The following is a 25,846-nucleotide window of genomic DNA, read 5'->3' as shown; positions in this document are numbered from 1 at the left end:
GACAAAGAGAAGTCTAAGGAAAGTATCTGCATCAGACATGACAAAGAAAAATTAGTATCTTTATTATAAAGCATTTTAACAGATCAGATACTCTTCCCCTACTCAGTGAACACTAAATATAAATACTGCCCATCTCTATGCCCTTTTGGATTCTTTTAATCGAGCCCTTTCAAATATTCCCTTTTGGAAAACATCTTGGCTGTATATATATACATATATATATATATATATATACACACACACACACACATCTATATATACATATATAGATATAAACCCATAAAATGTCAATGCTCTATTTAATCTAGCATGTGCATTTAAAAAAATTGTAATCTAAGTAAATAATTCTAAATCTGAAAAAAACACATTTAATGCTATGCAATGCTGGGTCATTGGCAAGTTAAAAAAATAAAATGCCCAAAAGAATAGCTAAATTAGAGACGGGGGAAAAAAACCCAAAAAACCCACCACAAACACCACCAAGGCCAATCCACTCACCCTTTGTACAAACTCATGTCAAAATGTTCTCAATAGTGTCTCTCCTTCAAGCTCAGTTCAAATATGGCTTTAGAAAGAGTCTCAATTCAGTGCCCTGGGGAACCACTAACCCAGCAGTCAGAGCTGGCAAGGAGTCAAACCAGTCTGACATTTTATGGAACACCAGGCAATCATTAAAGTAAAGACAAAGAAACAATGAAAAGTATTATGTATTAAATGAAGAAGTGCAGGATGGGATGATGGGAACTCTTCCTAGACTGAGCTTCTAAAGACTAGGTAGAAACACATCTAAATCATAGATGTTATCACAATCTCCAAGGATTAGGGCCCAGGAATCTACAGTTTAACAGACTTTTTTGGGTGATTCAGATGCATTCATTATATAAAACTCAGCATTTAAGAACTACTGCGATGAAAGAAACTTTTACATTTAAAATTCCGCTTTTAAAATATTTTAACCTTAATCTGTCAGGTGAATAAATCTGCTTTAACAAACTAGGAACACAATGGGTAAGGGCAAGACAAGTAAACGTCAAAATATGTTTAATAGTATCTCAGAAAATAGGACAGCAAAAGGCTAGTCTGTGATAAAATCCACCTTTTCAAAAGGACAGTTCTCAAATACAGAATTCTCCTCACAAGTAGTATGAAACCTATTACAAGAGCTCAAACCTGGATAAAAATAGCATTTAGATAAAGAAGTATCTATAAGTTTTTCTACCCTCAATGACTAGTTTTATTCTGCAATTTTGTTACTTATGATAAAAGCCAGAGCTGATAAAGCTGCCCACTTGGGAGGGAGAGTTGAGAAATCTATCATACTGTATTTGGATGTCTTCCAAAAGAGAAAAAAAAAAAAATCATTCATAACCCAGCACTAAAAGAAAAACTCATGAGATATTTTCATCACATTTAGTAAAATGAAATTCAAAATTTTAAGAAACTGGAAAAATATATCAGTTTATTGGACACAAGCAATATTTTTGCTACTTTATATAAATAACTACTTTATAGGAACAATTTGTCTAAAAATTATGAAGAATAGAGCAAGAACTGATCCAAATTTAACTAACATTGCATTTGACTACTCTAGAAGTCACTAACTGCTGAAAGTAGCCTGAGAAAGATGGTACTTCTGGGTATCACAGTCTACCCCTAGTATCATTTTAAAATCGGTTTCCATTTTAGCAAGCTAAATTCTGATATATCTTTTAAATTAAGTAAGTAAACTATCCAGACATCAATTAAAATAAAATAACTACTGGACCCAACTGAATAGTAGTAACAACAGTTAATATTAGCATGCTCATTACGTTATCAGGTACTATGTTAAGCTCTTTAGATCACGTTTTATTTCATTCAATCAAATGACAAAAGAATTTCATAAAAAGATAACTGCTGTCAAAAAAGCAAACCTTAAGTTTCTACACTGAAAAATGATTTTCTACTGTGAACTTCTGCAATCTCTCTCCTATGGACATTTTTTAATTGGCTAGACAACTATGATAAGTTTGAGGCTCTGGGTTAAAAACAGAAAGATACATACAAAAGCATCTTGAGAGTCCTTTAAATTCACAATGTTTTTTTTTTTAAATTAATTAATTTATTTATTTTTGGCTGCACTGGGTCTTCACTGCTGTGCGTGGGCTTTTCTCTAGTTGCGTCGAGCGGGGGCTACTCTTCATTGCAGTGCGCGGGCTTCTCATTGCGGTGGCTTCTCTTGTTGTGGAGCACAGGCTCTAGATGCGTGGGCTTCAGTAGTTGTGGCATGAGGGCTCAGTAGTTGTGGCTCGTGGGCTCTAGAACGCAGGCTCAGTAGTTGTGGCACACGGCCCAGCTGCTCTGCGGCATGTGGAATCTTCCTGGACCAGGGCTCAAACCCTTGTCCCCTGCCTTGGCAGGCAGATTCCCAACCACTGTGCCACCAGGGAAGTACCACAATGTTTTTATTATAAGACAGAAACATTAAGATAATTTACAAACCATGCCTTTGAATACAGTGATCTTTGATTTTTGGTTCTGCTCTTCTATCTTTCTCCTCAAACTATCCTTATGAAATGACTGTAACTTTACCAACACTTCTAGACTCCTTGTAAGTTATATAATAGGCCTAACAAGATGGAGTTGTGAATGTGTATGCCCGTGCATATTTGCAATATGGGGTAGAAGTGAAGAAGAAACTCACAACAAAAAAAAAGAGATTAATGCTAGACATAAGATTTGACTTAATCTAAAGTGTCTCCTACAAACTATTTCTTGTATTCCCCAGACTAGTTGGTTTTCACTAGCATAGAAAGATTTCCAAGTGAGGTCCTGAGTTTACATTTCACAATGATGAGTATCTACTCAATTTTTTTGCTGTAACAAATCCAAATACCATTAGGCCTCAGAAAACACAAAGAAACACTGTCCTCTCGCAGATAGAGCTGGAAGTGCCATAAGCAAACAAACAAGTCCAACCCCTAAAGAAATGATGAATGTTTACCTGGTCTGAGAGTGTACAGGCCTTTCACAATATTTGCCATAGTTGAAGGTGTGACCTGAAATGGTGTTGACTGGGCTTCTAAAAGTAAAGCTGAAATAGAGAGAAAATGGGTTATAAAAATGATACAACACTTTATTGATTGTCAAGGTTTCACTTTCTATCACTATTTCTCCCAAAGACTGAAGGGTAAACAAGGGCAAGAAAAGAACAGCCCAAGAGGGCAAACCAAGTACTTGTACACTAAAGATTTTTTTTTAAATCCAGTGCAGCAGAGCTCAATCTAACAAGTAGATATGTGCGTATCTGTTGAAACATGAACGGAAATGATTCAATTGATGGAGGTTCTGAAAATAAGTAAAGCTTTCTAAAAGCAACAGTATTCATGGTACTTAGTGAGTGAGCTATAAATACTTCCCATTAAGTTCACGATTCAAAAGATTTACATTTGGGGAATGAAATATTCTCTAACTCCCTCAATCATTTCCCTTTCCCCCAAATCACCCATATAGTAGGCTCTTGGAATTTTTCTGAAAGACATGTTATTAGTAATTCTAGTAACTGAGATCAGCATCAGAAACTCACTTTCCCAAATGCTACAACTGCAGGTACTTTTTCTTACTAAAGGTAAAGGCAAGAGATCACACTGTCTAACCATGTGACCCTGACTAAACATGACAACAGAGTCAGTTTTCTTTTAGGTTATCTATGGTCACACAAAAATCTTATTAAAATATGCTAAATGGATACAAATACTTCCTCCTCTAGACAAAACATATACAAACGAACTCCATCATTTAATGAATATGACACATAACTACTGACTCAAAACGGCTCATTTTTAATTCATCTCTCAAAGACCTATAATTTACTAATAACCAAATACCCATGAAACTTGGCATAATTTTCATCTAAGCCAGCTTGTAAAATTATATAAGTTGTTTTCTTCTATCCCCACCTTTTAAAAAATGGAAACACCATCTCACTTGGCCAACAATGATTTCTGTAGTTTCAAACATGCAATGTGAGTTACATTTTCAATGCTAGGCATTGCAGAAAAATGATATTTTAAAATGTCATGTTTAAAAATTGAAATTCTAAATTTTAGGTTCTTAGAGGCTCCTCTATTCAAGGTTCTCTCTAATTTCAACATGTACCCCAAACCCAGGGTCTATCTCTATTAATCCATCTTCCTCCTACTTTTTGACTGATCGTTTGGTTTTCAGTAAGTGTTGTTTCCACTAACTCTTCACGTTCAATCACACATTCATTATGTGGTCAAATATATACATTTGCAAACAACTTCTACATAACTATAACCACCTATGTCAAATTTGATAGCTATAAGGAGATGATAAATTCACAGGTTAAGTTATACATAAAATGTACATAAATTAATTTGGGATGAATTAACTGAAAAATAATCACATTCAGTAACAAAAGGTAAGGTTAAGAAGGTATAACGTTTCCCTAAAATCCTCTCCACTTAAAATTCGTTGTAGGAAAAGTCTTTAATAATAAAAAGTAAAACTTTCTGGTTGAACTCCCCTTTTAAGGAAAAGAAAATGGGAATTTGAGGGAGAAGTAGCTTGAGAGAGGGAAGAAAATACTTATTGAGCATTTAACAGGTGCTAGGTTAATTACATATGTTTAATTCCCATACGCTTTATTTAATTTAGGATTTACTTTCTCACAAGCTTAATTGTCATCTACCTTTTTTTTAGTACAAATAAGGAAACTGAGAGGATACTGTGCTACTGTTTCAAAGATATTAACATTACATTCCTTCTAGAATTACCAGTAACAAAGTTACGGATGAACTCCTCAATATTTCTCCCAATGTCAGAGAAAAAAAGAAGGCAGCAAGTATCATGCCAGATATGAAGGCACTGTCCAATGACCTGGCTGCTCCCAGCTCACTGGGTGATCTTCAAGTCACATTTTCAATTCCTCAGTGTCTCTCTACAGAATTGGGCTTTATGATCGCTATAAGATTCAGAAGACATCAACACTGGGGTTTAGATGCCAATGCTCTATGATTCAAAAAAAAAAAAACAAACCCCAAACACTGCTAGTGTTACGTCATCCCTGTAAGTTTAATTACTTACGCATTAGGCTGTAAATGTGCTTTTCTGCAACATGTTCCGTAAACAGCTTTATAAGGTCATCTTTTAAGTCTCTGTTAAGCTTGGTTTCGATGTAAAACTTATTCTGAAAAAGAAAATAAGTTATTTTTCAGTGCATCAATTAGAGAGAAATGATTTGTCTAATGAAGTGAAGCACTAAAAAATAAATTATTTTAGGAAACAATTCATAAAGGCATAAATTAAAACATAAAAATCCAACATCAGAAAACAAAAGCCCTGCCACTATTAGTTACAGTCTTCCTAGCATGGGGTTAAAAGCACATAAAGATAAAATGCTATAAATCATACAAAAGAACATGGGAAGATACTCAACATTAACTAGACAGGGATGCAATGGACCATATTGTATGACAGGCACTTAATATGCCCTTTTAAATGACTACATCATCATCTAAAGGCAACACCAGGAAACACTAGTAGTGAAAGGTACCCTATATATCAATGATCTAGACTGAAAGCATGCAGTGGGCATGTACTGGTTGACTCCCCTACATTTCACTTTAATGATTAGTCTAAGTCACTCAGCTTATGGCACTGCTTAGGGATGAACGACCTTTGGTTCAAAGGTAGACAAGTGATCCAAGGTAACCCAATTAGACTAAGGGAAACCTAGGCTTGAGTAAAAATCATCTTACAACCATGAGGAGAACAAGATGAAACAGATGTGTAAAGCAAAGAGACAAAAAACAACCTGAGACTTTGATAACATTGCTGAACCACGGATTCAACCAACCCGGAAAACAGCCGATTTCTGGAGTTTTATTACAGGAGATAATACCTTTCTCATTTACAAATCACTTTGAATCAGGTCTTCCGTTTCTTGCAGCCAAAAGCATCCTAATTAGAATGGCTGGCAAGTAAAAAAGATTGAATTTGTTCATGTTTAAATGTTAACTCAATGCACAGGAATGGAAAATACAAAGAGGGATGAATGTCAATAAGTTGGTTAATTGATTCTCTCAATTCTTAACATGTTTTTTTCTCTGTAAAAAAAATCATAAGGGGCTTCCCTGGTGGTGCAGTGGTTAAGAATCCGCCTGCCAATGCAGGGGACACGGGTTCAAACCCTGGTTCAGGAAGATCCCACATGCTGTACAGCAACTAAGCCCGTGAACCACAACTACTGAGCCTGTGCCCTAGAGCCCGTGTGCTGCAACTACTGAGCCCACGTGCTGCAAATACTGAAGCCCGCGCACCTAGAGCACGTGCTCCGCAACAAGAGAAGCCACTGCAATGAGAAGCCCGTGCACCACAATGAAGAGTAGCCCCCTCGCCACAACTAGAGAAAGCCCACGCGCAGCAATGAAGACCCAATGCAGCCAAAAAAAAAAAAAATTATAAAACTGACATGCACATGATTACAAAATAAAACCACACAAAAGGGTATGCAATAAAAAGGAGTCTCCCACAGCAGACCTTCTGTCCCATTCCTAAAGTCCCATTCTACACTGCGAAAACTTCTGTATATTCTTTCTAAAATGTTCTTACATTTTTTTGGATATGCTTTTTTTTTCCTCTAAAATGAAGAAAACACTTGCTAATGAAGAAATATAACACACACTGCTTTACATCTTGCTTTTTCACCTAACATTGTATGTTGAAAAGATTCTCTCCAAAATAACATACAGACATGTCATTATTATTATTATTATTATTTTTTGTGGTATGCGGGCCTCTCACCGTTGTGGCCGCTCCCGTTGCGGAGCACAGGCTCCGGACGCGCAGGCTCAGCGGCCATTGCTCACGGGCCCAGCCGCTCCGCGGCACGTGGGAATCTTCCCGGACCGGGGCACGAACCCGCGTCCCCTGCACTGGCAGGCAGACGCTCAACCACTATGCCACCAGGGAAGCCCATGTCATTATTTTTAACTGCGTATTTTCCTACAGTAAATATCCTCCATAAATTATTTAAATAGTAGTCTCCCACTGATAACACAGATTCCTCCCAATGTTCTGTTTTATTCAGTAAAGCCTATCTTATGGAGAATAAATCATTTTGAAGATTGGTATTACACACATAGTTCATCTCTAGGCTACAGAATGTAGGATCAACCTCAACAACCCATTCCCTAATCTAATCAACAAAGAGAAAGTGGGACAATGGTTTCTAAGGGCTCTTCTGTTCAACAGGAACACTAACATTAAGATCCAATAGCTTTATATGTTTAAAAAGTGGGGATGGGGAGGTGGGGTGGGGGACAGGGCGGGGACACTTCAACAAAGTCAACAGACTACAAGACGTACTCATGGCATTATTCTCCAAGTGAAAGAGATTATCAGAATGAAAGCAAACTTCACTGTTTTACTTTTTATGGAGTTACTTCCTTGGCATTTATTATACATCATGTTTTTAGATACATGTCTTAACTCTCTATTTTCTGAAGGTAAGAAATCTTTCTGATATATCTTTACTTTCCAAGCACAGTATCTTCCATACGGCAAAAACAAAATAAATAAATGTTAATTGGGTGACTGCGGATTATTAATGCTTAATTGTCTTTTCAGCAATGGTATTTATGGAATTTTAAAACAGTGAAAGGCTAAAGAAGTCTTCTATGCCAACACTATCAACATTGCTGAAACAGATTAATTTCCATTTCTAACATAATACATAGTAAAAGAGAAATAGAATATGCTTAACTTGCTGCATCTATCTGCACTTAGACCAATAAACCGAGGTATTTGGAAAGGGGAAAGAGCTCTAACTTACCATATATATGAAAAGAGGCACAATACTCTGCAATGCTCCCATATACTGTCCAAGAGCTATATTAAATCTTTCAATATAGAGATCTGGAGGGCTGGCCTGTGAAAAAGAACATAAATGTGATCATTCCAGGAAACCAGGTATAAAGGTCTTCAGGCACAATCTAAAATGCAAACAGACTTAGAACTCAATCAAAGTTCACACTGAAATTCACAATAATGAAAAAGAGGAGGCTTATATCCTGAAGTTTAGTTAAGATTTCTATCTCTATTCCAATATCTGCTATGCAAAACTGAGGGTTGATTTAGCTGCCTTTAAAATGTGTGTAACCTTACCATGTCAGTTAAAAAAGGCTTGCTCTGTTAACAAGTAAAAAGGTGAATTTACACTTAAGATAAATGATATGATTTTTTAAAATCACCACTAAACTATAGACATTTACTATGGGAATCAAACTATATTTGGGCTTGCAACAGGGGGGGAAATTCAAGGAAGTGATATAGACTTAATATACTATGAGAATGGCTGTTGATATGTTAGAATTACCTTAGGCATAGTAATATTCTAAGTTGATACTAACTCCGTTGTACCACTCCTGTAGCTAACCAATTATAAACCTATTGGCTAGAAAGCAGGACTCAAATGGTCCATATACATCTGAAGCTCTGGAGAGCAGTTAAAATAAATATAATACACGACTGGCATTTAACTCATTGTTACCAAATACCATGTCATAAAGCCATCAAAAGAGAACACTTCCAATTTAACTGCACGTTGTGGAATGAAAGTGAATGTGTGTGTTCCCACACACAAATCCCTATGTTAAAACCCTAACCAGTGCAGCTCTATTTAGAGTAAGGAAGTAATTAAGGCTAAATGAGGTCATAAGAGTAGAGCTCTTATCCTACAGGATTAGTGTCCTTATGAGAAAAGACACCGAGGGGCTCATTCTTTTCCTCTTCCTCTCCCTCCCCTCCCCCAAAGCACACTGAGAGGGAAGGCCAGGTGAGCACACTGCAAGAGGATGGCTGTCTACCAGCCAGGAAGAGAGCTCTCATCAGGAACCAAATCAGCTGGCACCTTAATCTTGGACTTCCCAGCCTCCAGAATGGTGAGAAATAAATTTCCATTGTTTAAACCACTCAGTCTGTAGTATTTTGTTATGGCAGCCCAAGCAGACTAAGACACGGTTTTACAAAAACGTATCCATGTACTATTTCATTTTATTCCCTAAAGCTAAATTAATTAAGTACCATTATAATGTTGAAGAAACAAACAAATGGGCAAGGATTTGCCTAAAATTAGAATGACAGATCCAGGTCTTCCAGCTATGAATTCATTCCTGGGCCAGGGAGTTGGGGGAATGGGCATGGTACAAAAACATCACACAAACAAAACTGATTCCACACAAGGGCTAACTCATGACAGTCTCATCATCTGACCACCACATCATATACACAAAGCCTGGCTTTCAAACAAGTATATAAAGAAACACCACGTTGAAAGACTCCTAAATATTAAATTTAAACACTGAAATTATAAAACTATTTGAGCTAAGCTGTTTTAGAACTGTCCAAATAGTCCAATAATATTTTAAAATAAAATTTAATTCATTTTTTTTTTAGTTCTTCTTAGAAGCTTAGATATGTGCAGTGAGCTGTCCTTACTTTTAATTCATCTTTCATTACTGAGTTCTTACATACAGGTTTGGTGCACACTAGGTGCTTTTTTTTTCTTTTTTAACATTTACTTTTCTTAGTCCTCCTACTGCAATAAATTAAACGTTATTTCCATTTAATATCTGAAGCAACTGGGGCTCAGAAATATTTAGTCAACTGATTACAGTGCTACAGCTAATAAGCCCAAGAATTAAGACTAACCTTGGGCTTCCCTGGTGGCGCAGTGGTTGGGAGTCTGCCTGCCGATGCAGGGGACACGGGTTCGTGCCCCGGTCCGGGAAGATCCCACATGCCTCGGAGCGGCTGGGCCCGTGAGCCATGGCCGCTGAGCCTGCGTGTCCGGAGCCTGTGCTCCGCAACGGGAGAGGCCACAACAGTGAGAAGCCCAAAAAGACTCTAACATTGCTCAAACTCAGTCCTTCCAACTATTTATAATCAATTTTTAGCACCCTGAAACTTTTAGAAGAAAGTCCAGACTTCCAATTTAGGCCACTATCTACCTCTCTGCTTTCACATCCTGCTCCTTCTCCCATGTAGCCCAGCACAGACAGTCATCACATGGTACTAACAGTTCCCAAACAATGTCCGTGTGCTGCTTAGGCCTCCTTGACTGTATCTTCTACCTGACGCCTTCTATCACCACCATCAACCACAGACCCACCCTGGCTAACTTCTCCTACTCATCCTTCAAGATCTGTGTCACTTCCTCGAAACTGAGATATACAACCCTTCAACAGGGCACCACCACACTTATTCACTTCTCCACTGGGTAGTCTCTGTCACTAAACTTTCAGCCCCTAGAGGGCAAGATCTGTGTCTTATCTTTATATCTCTAGTGCAGACCACAGAACCCGAGCATAGTAGGTATAGATAAGTGGGGTTTTTTTTGTACTTAGGACAGTCTTGCTTAAATCTAAAGCTGTTTAAATCTAAATCTAATCTAGCCTTGCTTAAATCTAAATTGCTATTTTATCATTTAACAAGGTTATATGACAATTCATTTAGCCCTCTGAATTTCAATTTCTATACATATAAAAAATAAGAAAAACACTAATTGTGCTATTTCCAAGATGTGCTGAGAATCAAAGTAAATAACGTGTGCTTAGAAAAATGTCAACTATTACACATGCACATGCAAGTAGCAAGAGTAAACTCCTTCATGAATTAACTACCTATTTGTTTAATACTTAAGAAAAACCTATTAACATTATTAAAGGCATTCTTTGTTAACAAAAAATTGGGGAAAATAGTTCCACATTATGGGCAAACTTTTCACTATAACTAATGAATAGAATCACATGTAATATCTTTCTCTAAACTGCTTTGAAGAACTCTGGAAATGATATTTCAATATTCAAAGAAATAAATCCTAGAAGCATGATATGAAAAAAGAAAATCTGAAGAGTTTTTGCATTAAAATAATTTTCCTTTTTCATAAAAGGATACTTTATCTATCCAAAAGTTAAAAGTACGAACATTGATCAAAAGCCACACTTAACAGCAGACAGAATAAATAAAATTGAATTCCTTAGTTATTCTTTTTCAAGACTTCCCAAAGCCGCAAAGGTTGAGTATTAAAAAGTACTTTTTGTACTGAATCAAATGTCAGAACATTTACTTAGCTTTTTTACTTCCACATTACATGCAGCACTTATTCAAAACCTCTTAAATGACAGACTACAAATTATAATCGTCTTCTAAAATAAATCCATGCTCTTTACTAGAAACCTAGAAATACCTGTTAGTAAAAAAACTAATCGAATTGTTCCTCCTTAAAACTTAAGTTCAGTATACTTTGGATTCCATTGGGGAAATTGCTACCTAGTTGACTTACATAATTTCACCATGAATGTATTTGGATTGGACATTAAATGAAATTTTTTACCCCTAAAATAAGCAAGCTTCATTTTCTTCTCAAATAAAATAAGAAAAAGCAATTGGCCAGAAAAATAACCATTACTCCAAACATGCTCCAACTTCTCGTAACAGACTTAGATTCCCTGAAATTTGTAATATAGCTGGTAGGAATGTTTTAATTTCTTCTTCTTCTTTTTTAAATCAGTAATTCATTCATCTGGTTTAAAATTCAAAAGGGTTTAGAGTAAAGAATTTACCTTTCATTCCTTCCGCATTGAACAAACCAACACTTAATTCCTTTATAACCTTCCAGAAGACTTTTACATATATACAAAAAAATAAGAATCCCATTTATATCCTTTTTCACACAAATGCTAACTTACAATTATACTGATCTGCACTTTTCCTAACAATGTATCTTGGAGACTGTTTTATTCTAGTTTCTCAAACATTATGATATCAGGAACCCTTTATACTCGTAAAAATAACTGGAAATTCCAAAAAGCTTTTATTTATAATGTAGGTTGTATCTATTAGTATTTACCATATTAGAAACTAAAACTGGGTTTTAACACTATATATTAATATATTCTAAAATGACAATAAGATCATCACATTTTAACAATTTTAATGTTAAATATTTTATATTATAAACTAAGTTATATGTAAATAACTATATTTTCCCCAAAAATATTAGTAAGAAGAGTGGTATTGTTTTTACAGTTTTGTAAGTCTCTTGAGAGTGGCTTAATAGAAGACAGCTGGATTCTCATATCTGCTTCTGTACTGAATCAGTTGTGATGTGATGTTTTGGTTCTAAATGAAGAAAATCTACCTTCACACAGATATGCAGTCGGAAAAGGAAGGCATATTTTAATAGACTTTTTAAATAATTGTAGATATTTTTCTCTGAAACTTGACAAGTGGTAGTTTCTTAAAGGTTAGTTGGGATATGAAATCTGAAACTATCAATGAATTCTTGATACTCTATTACATTAAAACCCATTGTTCTATCTTCTACTTTGAATGGGTCTTTTACAGATACATTTTATAGCATTAAAACTGGTCATTTGAAAAATACTGACTCACTGAATTATGTAGATCTAAATGTTGACACATTTCACTATACACATCAAAATAATTATCACCATCTATCTCATCAGAAAAGTCTTTTTAAGTATTGGGATGTTATCAAGATCATCATTGTAGATACAGGTTTTCCAAAATTCTAATTTTCACTTCAAAGCTCAAATTTTATCATTGGCAACAAATACCGTCAGTTGTTTTCCTTGAAGTGACACACTTCTTTCATTTTTCAGAAAATGTCTATTAAACACCAGTCTAAATAACCAGTTTATCAGTCATTCTTTTAAATAAAAGGAGTGTTTTATAGGGGAAAACACTAGCTTAATAGCTGGTTTAGCTCAAAACTCACAGAACCACAGAATGCTATTTCTCAAAACAATCATTGTTACTTTAGTATACAGCTTTCCATTTCTTCACAAAGAATATTTTTCTAAGTATACGCAAAGTCACAATTCAATAAAATTAATATTTGTCACTGCTTCATCTAGGACATTCTTAAGTGAAATGCTTTTGTTTTCTGCTGTGAGTTTGTAGAAGTGAAGATTCATGCTAAGGCTACCCACCATTGCTTCTGCACCATCAGACCAAATATCCACATAGTGAAAAGGGAAAATAAGATCTTAGTAGTATTAGAAAAACAGTTTTGCTTTTACAGACCCCCTGAAAAGATTTCAGGGACCCTTAGAGGTCCTCAAACCACTTTTTAAAAGAAATCTATTCTTTTAAGTACAATGTTTGAATGTACTATTTATTTAACCAGTCCCCCATTTGATAGCTTGTTGCTAATCTTTTATTACCACAAGATGTTGCAATGAATTACTTCATACAGATGCTATTTTGTAGAGAGTAATTTTAAAGAAAAATTAAGTTTAAAAAAAGTAGAATTAGATGATAATCATGTATCATCATATAAAAACAAAATAATTTTGGTACTTAAGAGTTTTATAGAACCAATCTGCTAAATATCCCTTAAAAATATATATACATATACACACACACATATATATATATATTTGCTTGCTAAGTATATTCCTTAATTATCTTTAATTTTGAAAGCTAGATAAGGAAGCTTGGTCAGTTACTCTAATTAGACATATATTAATTTTTAGAACAGCATGACTTGTTTAAATAATTTCACTAGCCAACAGACAAATATACTATGCTCTAGGTCGGTACTGCCCAATAGAACTTCCTGTGATGATGGAAATGTCCTATATCTGCACTGTCCAATATGGCAGCCGCTAGTCATGTGTGACTACTGAGCACTTGAAATGTATTTAATAAAACTAAGAAAGTGAATTTTTATATCATTTTAATTTTAAAATTACATGTGACTAGTGGTAACCAAACTGGACACTGCAGATGTACAATACAAATAAGTTCCACAGTTTCACAATTCTATCCCTCCTCTTCTATCTACACCCTATCCCCATCCTACCAAAATGAAACATGAAAAAAAATTAAGAATATTTGCTTTTATGTTCACAAAAACGTTGTAGTTGTCTTTAAATAAAGAAATGACTTTCATATGTTATAATGAAATAAGGAGGAAGAAAAGACGGGAAGGAGGGATCTAATAAACATAACAAGGCCACTAACATATATCTTTGTGGAAGTAACACATGTTCACTGAAATTTTTAAAATTAAAAAAGCAGTTATAGGAAAACAACCACTACCAAGAATGGTAGATAACTACCATCAACATTTTCTTCTGTTCGTCTGTGTGTATGTTTTATAACAAATATGGAATTATTTTGTAATCTGCTATTATCAGTCAGCTATATATATCATTGACACCTCACAGACCAAATGTATTTCAACAACGTTATTATAATGACTGTCTGGCCCCACCATTGTCTACTTCATCAGTCCCTCTTCATTAGATACTTAAAACCAAGCTCTGCTGTCTGCATTATCCAGGTTTGCATGGTACTTCTACTCCAGATTAGCACTTCAGTGGTGCAAATGTGTTGCGTGTCTTCAGCAACAATACAATCTTACATTTAAACAAAAAATGACACCACTAGCTGCTTGAGAGAGACCAGGTTCGGGAACTATGGTACATTTGCCTAGGCCAGTGAATTTCAAAGAATGCTGCTCTCCAAGTCACCTGAAAGGCTTGTTAATGATGCAGATTCCTTTGCCACGAAGTCCAGACTCAGAAACTTTCCAGAAGTGTATATTTTTAAAGAGAACTTCAGGGGATTCTTTAAACAGCTGCCCCAGCAGCTGTTAAGCATTTAGAAGCCTGTACCTTAGACCACTTCAAAGGAAAGAGAGGTGCTCTATGGGAAGGAAGTCTAGAGGATCCAAGAGAGGGCAGAGCAGTAATTACCCACTCTACACAAGGCATTTATTGCATGACAATAGTGACACTGTAGCTACAAACTATACTGGAATCAATAAAAATATGATACACTAACATTTTAATATTAGTGTTAAGACTATAGGTGAATTGTTCTTTTTAATTTAACAGCTTCTTGATTATTATCAACTTCAGTGATTATGAAGTTATTAAAGTGCACCAGTGAAGTTCTAACTCCACTTAGAATGCAGAAAGCCACCAGAGAACATCAGTCCTGCCCTGATGATAAGAAAAAGCTAGTTAACCTACATAATCAATTTTCTGAGCTCATCAGAGACCTGAGGTCACTACATTTTACAACTGCCATGTCCAACCAGGTGAACTGCATTCCAAAGAGTTACAAGCTCTTCTAAGGAAAGAAAGGGCATGTGAACTGTTTCTCTCTGGTGATGGCAGCCATAAAAGCTGGTACAAGAACAACAGAAGCTGAAATAAACCATTAAAGGCCAAGTGTGAACTAGCAGTATAGAATCCCTGGGAGGCTCAACACAAGGGCAGTCCATACCTACTCCCCAGCTCTTTTCCATGGGTTTCCACTGGGCCTTCAAAACAGATAATTGAGGGCAGTGAAAGAGATCAGAGAGCCACCTTCTATGGCACAGATGTGCTAGGCCTGTCAAGGTTTGAGGGTGGGGCAGGAGTCCCTAAAGAAACCCATGCACACTGCAGGCCCGGCACGAGTAAACAGCTGCTGATTAGCTGCCAATGGAAGACATGAATGAAAACTGCCTGTGTGCCGGACCCTACTCACCTACAAAGCAAAAGCCATTTGTTGAAGGGAAGGAGTAAGAGATGCACCTGAACCCTGGTGACCCTTCTTTTACCTGAGGCAAAAACTGTCTACTGTGGGGGGATGGACAGGGAATCCTCTAGCCCTCCTGTCACAGGCAAAGGTCAGCAATCACCCGGGAGGGGGCAGAAAATCCACTCATGCCCAGGTTTCTGCACTACTACAAAACAGAAGCATCCTGCTGCTGAGTGAAGTGCAGGAAACTTGCTCACTCTTAAAGCCCCCCATGGATGCAAGGCGAAATCTGGTTGCCACAGGGTGTACGGGACAGCAGGCGCAGGGGTGGGGAGAAAGCAAGAAACCCTCCGGAGCGCTAGACCAGGGGTCAACAAACCAGGGCCTGCAGGCCAAATCTGGCCCACCACCTGTTTTATAAATAAAGTTTGACTGGAACACAGTCATGTCCATTCACGTATGAATTGTCCACGGCTGCTTTCACGCTGCCAACAGCAGAGTTAAAGATGCTGCAATAGAGACCACAAGGCCCGTGAGGATAACTACCATCTGGCCCTTGGCAGCAAAAGTTTACCAACCCCAGTTCTAGACCTTGAACTGAGAAGGAAAAGGCTATCTGCAAATGGGGTGAGGAAGAGGGAGATAACACTGAGAAAGACCCACTTCCGAGGGTTCAGGTGCACGGGGACCACCTATGACTGAGGCAGGAGCAAGAGAAACAGTGAAAAAAACCCAAACCAAAAATCCTGCTCCCCAGCCCCGAAGCCTTGCACCAAATAACAAGCAACAGCCATCCACTCACTGCTGGGAGAGGGCAATAGTGCAAAGAAAGGCCCCTGCCACAAAGGAGGGCCCGCTAAGGGCTGAGGATAGAGGAGGAGCACTGAAAAAAACCCCTCCTGATTCACACTACGAACAGAGCAGTCACTGCCCACTGCTAGAGAATCTGAGGCCTTACTGTTTATTGAAATGATAAAACGCAAACCCAAGTCAACTACTAATACGACTGATTCAACTCCTCACACCAACAGCCCGACAGAAGAGTGGCAGGCCCATAACTAAGCGTAAATATTATTTATGTCAGTCTCTACTGATGTTTTTATACAATGTCCAGCATTCAATTAGAAACACCAAAAAAGTAAGAAAACACACCCACTGTCAAGAGTTAAACAGTCAACAGGCCCAGACACAGAGATGCCCACAAGTTGGAACTATCATACAGAGACTTTAAAATAACTATGATTAATGTATGTTATGACCCAGTAGAAGAGGTGGGCAACATGCATAAAATGATGGGGAATTACAGAAGACAAATGAAAAGTTTTTTTTAAAAAGTCAAACAGAAATGCTAAAAGTTTTCAAATAGTTCCTTCATAATCTTTTAACATTTTAATATTTATTCCTATATTACCAAGTATGACTTCGGCATTTTGGATACGATACAAATGGAGCTGAATGCTCTCTTAATATTATTTTCTGAATCAAACTGGAAATTACTTTAAAAAAAAAATTTGCTTCTACATGACTAACTTTAGCAAAAGTGCATAGCGTGTAATATACTTTTAGTCTAACCAACTTATTCCATGACTTTCCAGAGCAATACCACTCTGCCAACAGACAGATTTATCCAGGGTCCAGAAGCAACACTAATTACACCTAAGGCTGACAGAGATGTTACATAAAACTGGAATTTCTTTCCAAATAGACAAATACATACATCTGGCATTATATTCTCATCCATTCCCATTCCTGCTGCGTAGATATTGTTTCCATAGTAAAGTATCCAAAAAACGGTAAGTTACGTAGAAGGTAAATGAATCTCGGGAGCTAGTAAGAACTATAATGCACATATTTGATGCTCCTAATATAAGTTGTAAGGATGATTTTCTAATTAAAAGCAACAATAAAAAAGTCAAAGTGAGTCTAAAAGACAGTAGAAGACATTTCTCTCTTAGGTCTCTTAACTTTCAAAGTTAACTGCCACCATCATTATTATTACAATTATATGGAAATTTCTCCCCCCCCCCCTTATTTCTAAGATAAGACTTTCCTCCTTTTCCAAATACTATTTGGACTTGAACACTAAACATAATTAAAGCCAAGCCTCTGTGATCCTGGATTCCTTTAGCTTATCCACATAACAATGAGATAAGCCTAGGTTCTAATCTCAGCTTTTTAACTGACTAGCTAGGTAACAAAAAAGTTACAAAAGGTTCAAGATTACTTCATTAAAGAGAAAATATCCAAAGTCAGATGAACTAGGATGACTTCTCAATTTCCTATATGCCTCATCTCTTTTACCACTGAGCAAAACTTCCAATTTAAGTACATAACTCTGTCTCAAAACAAAAAGTTTGTTTTAAGAAGAGTACAACTCCTAAATGTACTCTTTACACTCTGATAATAAACAACTGCAAATAATTATTCATTATTTAAGTGATTTGACTCTCCTGCTCATCATAAATTCAATTTCCCGAGTTAAGGATGCTGTTTTAACTGGAATAAGTAGATGGTTTTAATAATCTCAGCTGTAAGGCAAGCATATGGTTTTTATTTTTGTCAACTAGTAAGTACTTTTACTGGATCTTTTTGGGGCCTGGCATTATGTTAAGTTCTATAAGGACACATGAAAAGAAAACACAGACCCTGCCTTCAAAGGATGGTAGTAAACTTATTAGAATTATGGTCTGAATGGAAGCCTGTAGACTGATAGAGGGTTAAAGCATCTCACTGGCAAATTCTCTAAGAACAACTTCGTTATAACAACTACTTTAAGTTCTACTTTGGACTTAAAAATAGATCTCCAAATAACTTATTCAGAAGGACTTTCTGGGGACTCCCCTAGTGGCACAGTGGTTAAGAATCCGCCTACCAATGCAGCAGACACTGGTTCGAGGCCTGGTCTAGGAAGATCCCACATGCCGTGGGGTGACTAAGCCCATGCATCGCAACTACTGAGGCCTGTGCTCTAGAGCCCACAAGGCACAACTACTGAGCCCGTGTGACGTAACTACTGAAGCCCATGAACCTAGAGCCCGTGCTCCACAACAAGAGAAGCCACCGCAATAAGAAGCCCGCGCACCGCAACGAAGAGCAGCCCCCGCTCGTCACAACTAGAGAAAGCCCACGAGCAGCAACAAAGACCCAACGCAGCCAAAAATAAATAAATAAATTTGTTTAAAAAAAAAAAAAAAAAAAAAAAAAAGAAAAAAAGAAAGACTTTCTGTGAAGAGATAGTTACCAGTTGGCAGTGATATTTACCTTACTTGAAATCTATGTAGAAAGGATAACAATGTTCTCACTATCTAAAAATCTTCCTCACTATAGCAAGGAGTAAACAGCATTATTTTGGGAGAATGAAAGATTTCTTTAAACACACTTTGTAGCTCAACAGATACAGAAATTATAGCCTTTAAAAGGTATACAAGCTTGGGCTTCCCTGGTGGCACAGTGGTTTAGAGTCCACCTGCCGATGCAGGGGGACACGGGTTCGTGCCCCAGTCCAGGAAGATCCCACATGAGCCATAGCCGCTGAGCCTGCGCTCCGCAACGGGCGAGGCCACAACAGTGAGAGGCCCGCGTACCCCCCCCCCACCCCCCCCCAAAGGTATACAAGCTTTCAAATGACTGCATACAATTAGTTGAATTATGCTGCCACCCACTGGACAAAACACAAATAGCAAAGCAATCCTTGGCTCATTTTAAACATGAAGATAACCTGGTTTCATCTGTGGGCAGTTTGGCAATAAAGCTTTTACAGGTAATCTGGGGTCTATGAAGACTGAGTCAAAGTTAACTCATGTTGACTTTGATTATGATTTAGTTTCTACTGATTTCCATTATTAATTGGTTTGAGAGTCAAATTATATTTAACTCAACCAAGATATATTTAGCTTAAAAGACATTAAAATTACTCTAAATTCATTTAAATGAATGGTTTAAACGCAATTAGTTAACTTCCTTTAAAATAGCTGACAAATACTCATTTAAACTATTCTAAATTCTGCCTTATTTGAGAATAAAAATTGCACCATTTTCCTTTTCTGCTTCTGTCTTTGTGGTCTCTCCTCCTCAGGACCCTGCACTCAGCCTAGTATTATCAGTGCTGTTCCTAACATTTCAATGTTATTGTCCTGGCCTGGGAGCCAAAATCTGTTTAAACACCGTTTCTTGGTGGTAATGTACAGTGTAAGTTCCAAACCACTGACAAAGAAAGTGTTGGAAGAAACACACTTGCTAGTGGGTTCCTGACTATAAAGCTACTAGATCAAAATATCAGAGTATTTTTATTTGGCCAAAGTGAAAATATACTCTCTCAATTTGATAAAGTATATTAACATATACAATAAATTTATCAACATTACTTGGGGAGAAAATGCCTCCCAACTGCTCTAGTGGATTCCGGATTCAGATGTACACAAAAATAATCAAATTGTCTAAGTGTCATTTAAAACAGTTTTAAGAGTAAAGGATGTTATATCCATGAAGTTCAATTATCCAAATGGTAGTGGGATAAAATAGAACCTTCTAAGTATTATCAATTCAAATACTGATTTTACCAGTCAACTCCCCCCGCCAAATCTCAGTGACTTAACAAAACAGAGCTTAGATAAATGAAATGTGGTATAACCAAACAATGGAATGTTTTTCAGCCAAAAAGAAGAATGAAGTATCATGCTATAAACATGAAGGAACCTTGAAAACATGCTAATAAGTTAATTAAGCCAGATACAAAAGGTCACATATTGACTAATTCCATTTCTATGAAGTGTCCAGAATAGGCAAATCCACAAAGTAGATTAGTTACGGCCAGTGGCTGAGAGGAGGGGAGATTAGTGGGTGGCTGCTAGTAAGCGCTGGCTTCTTTCTGGGGTGACTAGAATGTTCTGAAATTAGTGATGATGGCTGCACAACGTCATGACTGTACTAAAAACCACTGAGTTGTACACTTTAAAAAGGTGAATGTTAGGGTATGTGAATTGTATCTCAATAAAAAAATAACAAAAATTTTTAATGTGTTTAAAAAGAAAAAAAATATATAGCAAAGTTTTTTTCTCCCACGTTACATGCCCATCTTGAGGGTCTGCTTCATGTTATAAACACTCAGGGACGCAGGTTAAGGGAGCCTCTACCACCTAGAACACTTGGCAGAGAAAGGGAAACATGGAAAATTGCACTGCCTATCTTAAAGGCTTCAGATCTTTGGGTATATACCTCACCAAACACACTTCTCTTTCTCTTACAATTCACAGGCCAAAGCACTTGACCAAGTCTAACTTCAATGGGATAGAGAAGTACACTCCTGACTTAATAGCATTAAGACCAGCATATTTACCTAATGAGCACTTAGTTCAATACCACACAGGCCAAGAGAAACAAGTAAGTCAGGATTCATGCCCTTAAGAAGCTCCCATGGGCTTCCCTGGTGGCACAGTGGTTAAGAATCCGCCTGCCAATGCATGGGACACAGGTTCGAGCCCTGGTCAAGGAAGATCCCACAGGCCGCGGAACAACTAAGCCCGTGAGCCACAACTACTGAACCTGCGCTCTAGAGCGCACAAGCCACAACTACCGAGACTGCGTGCTACAACTACTGAAGCCCGCGCGCCTAGAGCCCCTGCTCTGCAACAAGAGAAACCACCACAGTGAGACCCGCGCACCGCCAACAATAAGTAGCCCCCGCTCACCGCAAATAGAGAAAGCCCAGTGCGCAGCAACAAAGACCCAACGCAGCCAAAAATAAATAAAATACATTAATTTATTTTAAAAAAAAAAAGAAAAAGAAGATGCAGCTCCCAGTGTTGCAAAGGTGACATCCTGCTGGTAACTAAATATATGCCAAGTGCTAAACTAAGTACTCTAGCAGCAACACAAATAAAGTGCTACAGCAGCAAAGAAGAGAAAGTGGTTAGTTAAGCCTACTGGGAATAGAGAAGTTAAAAACTGGGAAAACTCTAACAGACAACTAGAACACCCCCTCTGCAGAAAGGGAAGGGAGGAAAGAAATAGTGGCAAAAGAAACTAAGAATATACACAAAGATAAAATGACATCCTCTCCCACATTTAAATTTTAAAAGCAAAATACTATTACACTATCTTGCTGAGTTCTGGTTGTAAAGAGCCTTGAAATTCTTGTTAAGGAGTATGGTCTTTGCTCTTTAGGTAAAAGGAGAGGCAGAAGGTTGGGAAAATGAATGAAATGACATGCCTAAAAAATAAACAAAATGAATTGAGGGAAGGTGCAGGGTCAAGATACAAACTAGAAATCTTTTTCTATTGTTCAAGAAAGTATGAATAAGGACCTAAACTAGGGAAGTAGCAGGGGATAAACTTGAGACATTTTACAAGGGAGAAAATCAGCAAGACTTGTGACTCATTTCATATCTCTATCCTACGACTCATCACATTTCAGTGGATTAAAATGATCAATGCACATTTCCCCGAAACAGTACAAAGAATAAATCCATCTTATTTATCACTGTACCCTTTGCATCTAGCACAATGCCTGGCACGTGGACACTAAATGTTAGCTGAACTAAAATAAACATTCTAAAACCACTATCATTCTCCTTCCCTCTCTCAAGTCCCCACGATCAACTTCTAACAATTCCACTGAAACCAAAATGATCTTTAAATCCTCTCATCCCACCTCTCTTCCAACTTAATTATTGTCTTATCTATCCTGTTTCTTTGATCTCTGCAATGTGCCCCAGACATCTTTCTCCCTTTTCACTGCCAACAGGTTCACAATTTCTTATCCAAGATTCCTAGGGCCAGATGTGCCATAATTCAGAGGATTTCAGATTTAGAAGGTATTATGGTACATATACCATATACTATGTAAAATACCCAGTAGAGATTGGGAATATCAGCCCATTGATATTTCTGGGAGAATATACATGAATGTTCCCAACTAAGTTCCTTCCTCACATGAGTTTAAATCAAGTTTTACTCCAAATGAGTTCTGGCACCAAACTTAGAGGGAAACAAATCAATTTTCAAAGCTTTTTTTCTATTTTGGAATTACAGATAAGGGACTGTGGACCTGTAATTCACCTAGTCTACTGTAAACACATCTCATTCTTTCTTACTCCAATCCATCTTGCATCGATCTTCCTAAAATGTTAACTCCTGGCCTTTAAGGGCTTCTACAATTCGGTCCCAATCTGCCTTTTTCATCCTTATCACCTCCCAATCTCCCTCAAATACCTCATATTCTATCCACATAGGACCACTCCTTGTTACCCAAACATCTCTTACCCATAAGCCTTTACTTATGGAAGTTCTCTCAGCTCAAAACACCCCCTCCCCAAATATCATTTGTTATGACTTTTTTTTTTTTTTTTTTTTTTTGCGGTACTCGGGGCCTCTCACTGTTGTGGCCTCTCCCGTTGCGGAGCACAGGCTCCGGACGCGCAGGCTCAGCGGCCACGGCTCACGGGCCCAGCCGCTCCGCGGCATGTGGGATCTTCCCGGACCGCGGCACGAACCCGCGTCCCCTGCATCGGCAGGCGGGCTCTCAACCACTGCGCCACCAGGGAAGCCCCCATGACATATTTTTAACGCCGCCTTCCTCTTCATTCCTCCACCTGTCTGTGATCATTTCACCTTTGGTCTGACACAGCACTTTCTTTATTCTGCTTTGTACCACAGTTCCCTGATATTTCTTATTGTTCCAAAGGTACACTAGCAGAGATTGTGACTTCATTCTTTTTTGGGGTTTCATTTGTTGTTCTTTGTCTAATTTCTTGAGATAAACGCTAAAGCCACTGATGTGTTAATTTCTCACTATGTGGAGCTGTCTGTTTCTCCTTTTGGATCTGTTGATTTTTCTGAGTATTTCGGGTCGATACAAATTTAGAATTATTACCTTCCTAGTAACTGAACGTTCTGTCATAATAAAAGGTTCTCTTTATATCCAATAATACTTCTTGCTCTGAGTCTGCTTTTTATGATATCAATGTAGCTATACTGTTTTTCTTTTTGGCTAATGTTTGTATGGTGTATCTTTTTTTTCATCATTTGCTTGCAATCTTTCTGTCTCCTTATATTTTATTTTTTATTTTTATTTTTTTTTTGCGGTACGCGGGCCTCTCACTGTTGTGGCCTCTCCCGCTGCGGAGCACAGGCTCCGGACGCGCAGGCTCAGCGGCCACGGCTCACGGGCCCAGCCGCTCCGCGGCATGTGGGATCTTCCCGGACCGCGGCACGAACCCGCGTCCCCTGCATCGGCAGGCGGGCTCTCAACCACTGCACCACCAGGGAAGCCCCCGTGACATATTTTTAACGCCGCCTTCCTCTTCATTCCTCCACCTGTCTGTGATCATTTCACCTTTAGTCTGACACAGCACTTTCTTTATTCTGCTTTGTACCACAGTTCCCTGATGTTTCTTATTGTTCCAAAGGTACATTAGCAGAGATTGTGACTTCATTCTTTTTTGGGGTTTCATTTGTTGTTCTTTTTCTAATTTCTTGAGATAAACGCTAAAGCCACTGATGTGTTAATTTCTCACTATGTGGAGCTGTCTGTTTCTCCTTTTGGATCTGTTGATTTTTCTGGGTATTTCGGGTCGATACAAATTTAGAATTATTACCTTCCTAGTAACTGAACGTTCTGTCATAATAAAAGGTTCTCTTTATATCCAATAATACTTCTTGCTCTGAGTCTACTTTTTATGATATCAATGTAGCTATACTGTTTTTCTTTTTGGCTAATGTTTGTATGGTGTATCTTTTTTTTCATCACTTGCTTGCAATCTTTCTGTCTCCTTATATTTTATTTTTTATTTTTATTTTTATTTATTTTTTTTGCGGTATGCGGGCCCCTCACTGTTGTGGCCTCTCCCGCTGCGGAGCACAGGCTCCGGACGCGCAGGCTCAGCGGCCATGGCTCACGGGCCCAGCCGCTACGCGGCACGTGGGATCTTCCCGGACCGGGGCACGAACCCGTGTCCCCTGCATCGGCAGGCGGACTCTCAACCACTGCGCCACCAGAGAAGCCCTCCTTATATTTTAGATGTGTCTCATGTTAGCAGCATTTAGTAAGGCTGCAGAATGTCATTCAGTCCAATAATTATTTACTTTTTTAATGCAGCATTTTGTCTTTAACATTTCATGTAATTGATACACTGAAGTTTATTATCTTACTATTTTTCTATTTGTCCCATCTGTTCTCTATACCTTTCTCTATCCTTTCTTGACTCCTTTATTTTCAAATTATTCCATTTTCTGTATTATCTTGTTAATTACACTTTTTACTATTTTTTTAGTGATTACCCTAAGGTTACAGACTGCATCCTTGTCTTACCATAGTCTGAAATAAATGAGTACTTTTACCTCTTCCTCAACAATGCAAGGGCCTTAGAACATTTTAAATCCTTTTACCTTCTTCCATCTTCCATGCAACTGTCATGTGTTTGGGTTATTTATATTATACCCTATAAGACACTATCACTATTATTATTCTACACTTGCATATTTATCTTTGTTTTCCTTCATTCCTACTGATTCTCCAAATTTTCATCTAGGGACACTTTCTTTCTAGCTGAAGAACATTCCAGTATTTCTTTAAAGTTAGAGACTACTGGTGATGAATTCTCCCAATTCTTTTTTTTTTTTTTTTTTTTTTTGCGGTATGCGGGCCTCTCACTGCTGTGGCCTCTCCCGCCGCGGAGCACAGGCTCCGGACGCGCAGGCCCAGCGGCCACGGCTCACGGGCCCAGCCGCTCCGCGGCACGTGGGATCCTCCCGGACCAGGGCACGAACCCGTGCCTCCTGCATCGGCAGGCGGACTCTCAACCACTGCGCCACCAGGGAAGCCCTCTCCCAATTCTTGACTAAAAAATGTATTTCTCCATTTCTCTTGGTTTTATGATCACCTCACCTCCTAATATAACTACATATTTCTGACTGAACGTCAGACACTGTTTATGAAATATTATGGAAACAATTTGATGTCTAGAATAATGTTCTTTCTCCAGGAAGAATTTACTTTCGCTTCTGGTAAGCAACTAGAGGAGCTAGCAAATCCAGACCATCTTAATCCAATCAGGAATCAAATGCCAGCTACAACAAGCTAGTCTGTAACTTATTATTCTTACTACACCTGGGATGGGATCCTTTAGGTTTGGTGGGACCTGACCTCCAATTTTTATTACTCTATCCCCATCAACCCATCAGAGCTCTATTAAATTTCTCAGCCTAGTAGGCTCCTCTTCCAGAATAAATAGGTGCCTCTAGTAGAGAAATGGTTCAAGTGCTAGTCTCCCATCTCTGGATT

The 25,846-nt window shown here is 37.9% G+C and overlaps 1 protein-coding gene across 3 annotated transcripts in view; it reads right to left on the bottom strand.

Moving 5' to 3' along the window:
- The window catches only part of CACUL1 (CDK2 associated cullin domain 1), a 69,263-nt gene that overhangs the window by 12,767 nt on the left and 30,650 nt on the right, over positions 1-25,846 (bottom strand). For 2 of the 3 annotated variants that reach the window (XM_059052478.2, XM_067024546.1), the window contains exons 4-6: positions 7,838-7,933; positions 5,089-5,191; positions 2,984-3,073 (exon numbers count right to left, since the gene is read on the bottom strand). In XM_059052478.2, coding sequence (XP_058908461.1) covers positions 2,984-3,073; positions 5,089-5,191; positions 7,838-7,933 — 289 coding nt within the window. Of the gene's footprint in view, positions 1-1,026; positions 2,415-2,983; positions 3,074-5,088; positions 5,192-7,837; positions 7,934-25,846 lie in introns of those variants that run through there. The other variant, XM_067024547.1, reaches the window with a different exon arrangement.

Source organism: Kogia breviceps, chromosome 2 (assembly GCF_026419965.1).
Source record: "Kogia breviceps isolate mKogBre1 chromosome 2, mKogBre1 haplotype 1, whole genome shotgun sequence".
In the NCBI taxonomy this organism is placed as follows: domain Eukaryota; kingdom Metazoa; phylum Chordata; class Mammalia; order Artiodactyla; family Physeteridae; genus Kogia; species Kogia breviceps.
This window is presented reverse-complemented; position numbering and strand designations above follow the sequence as displayed.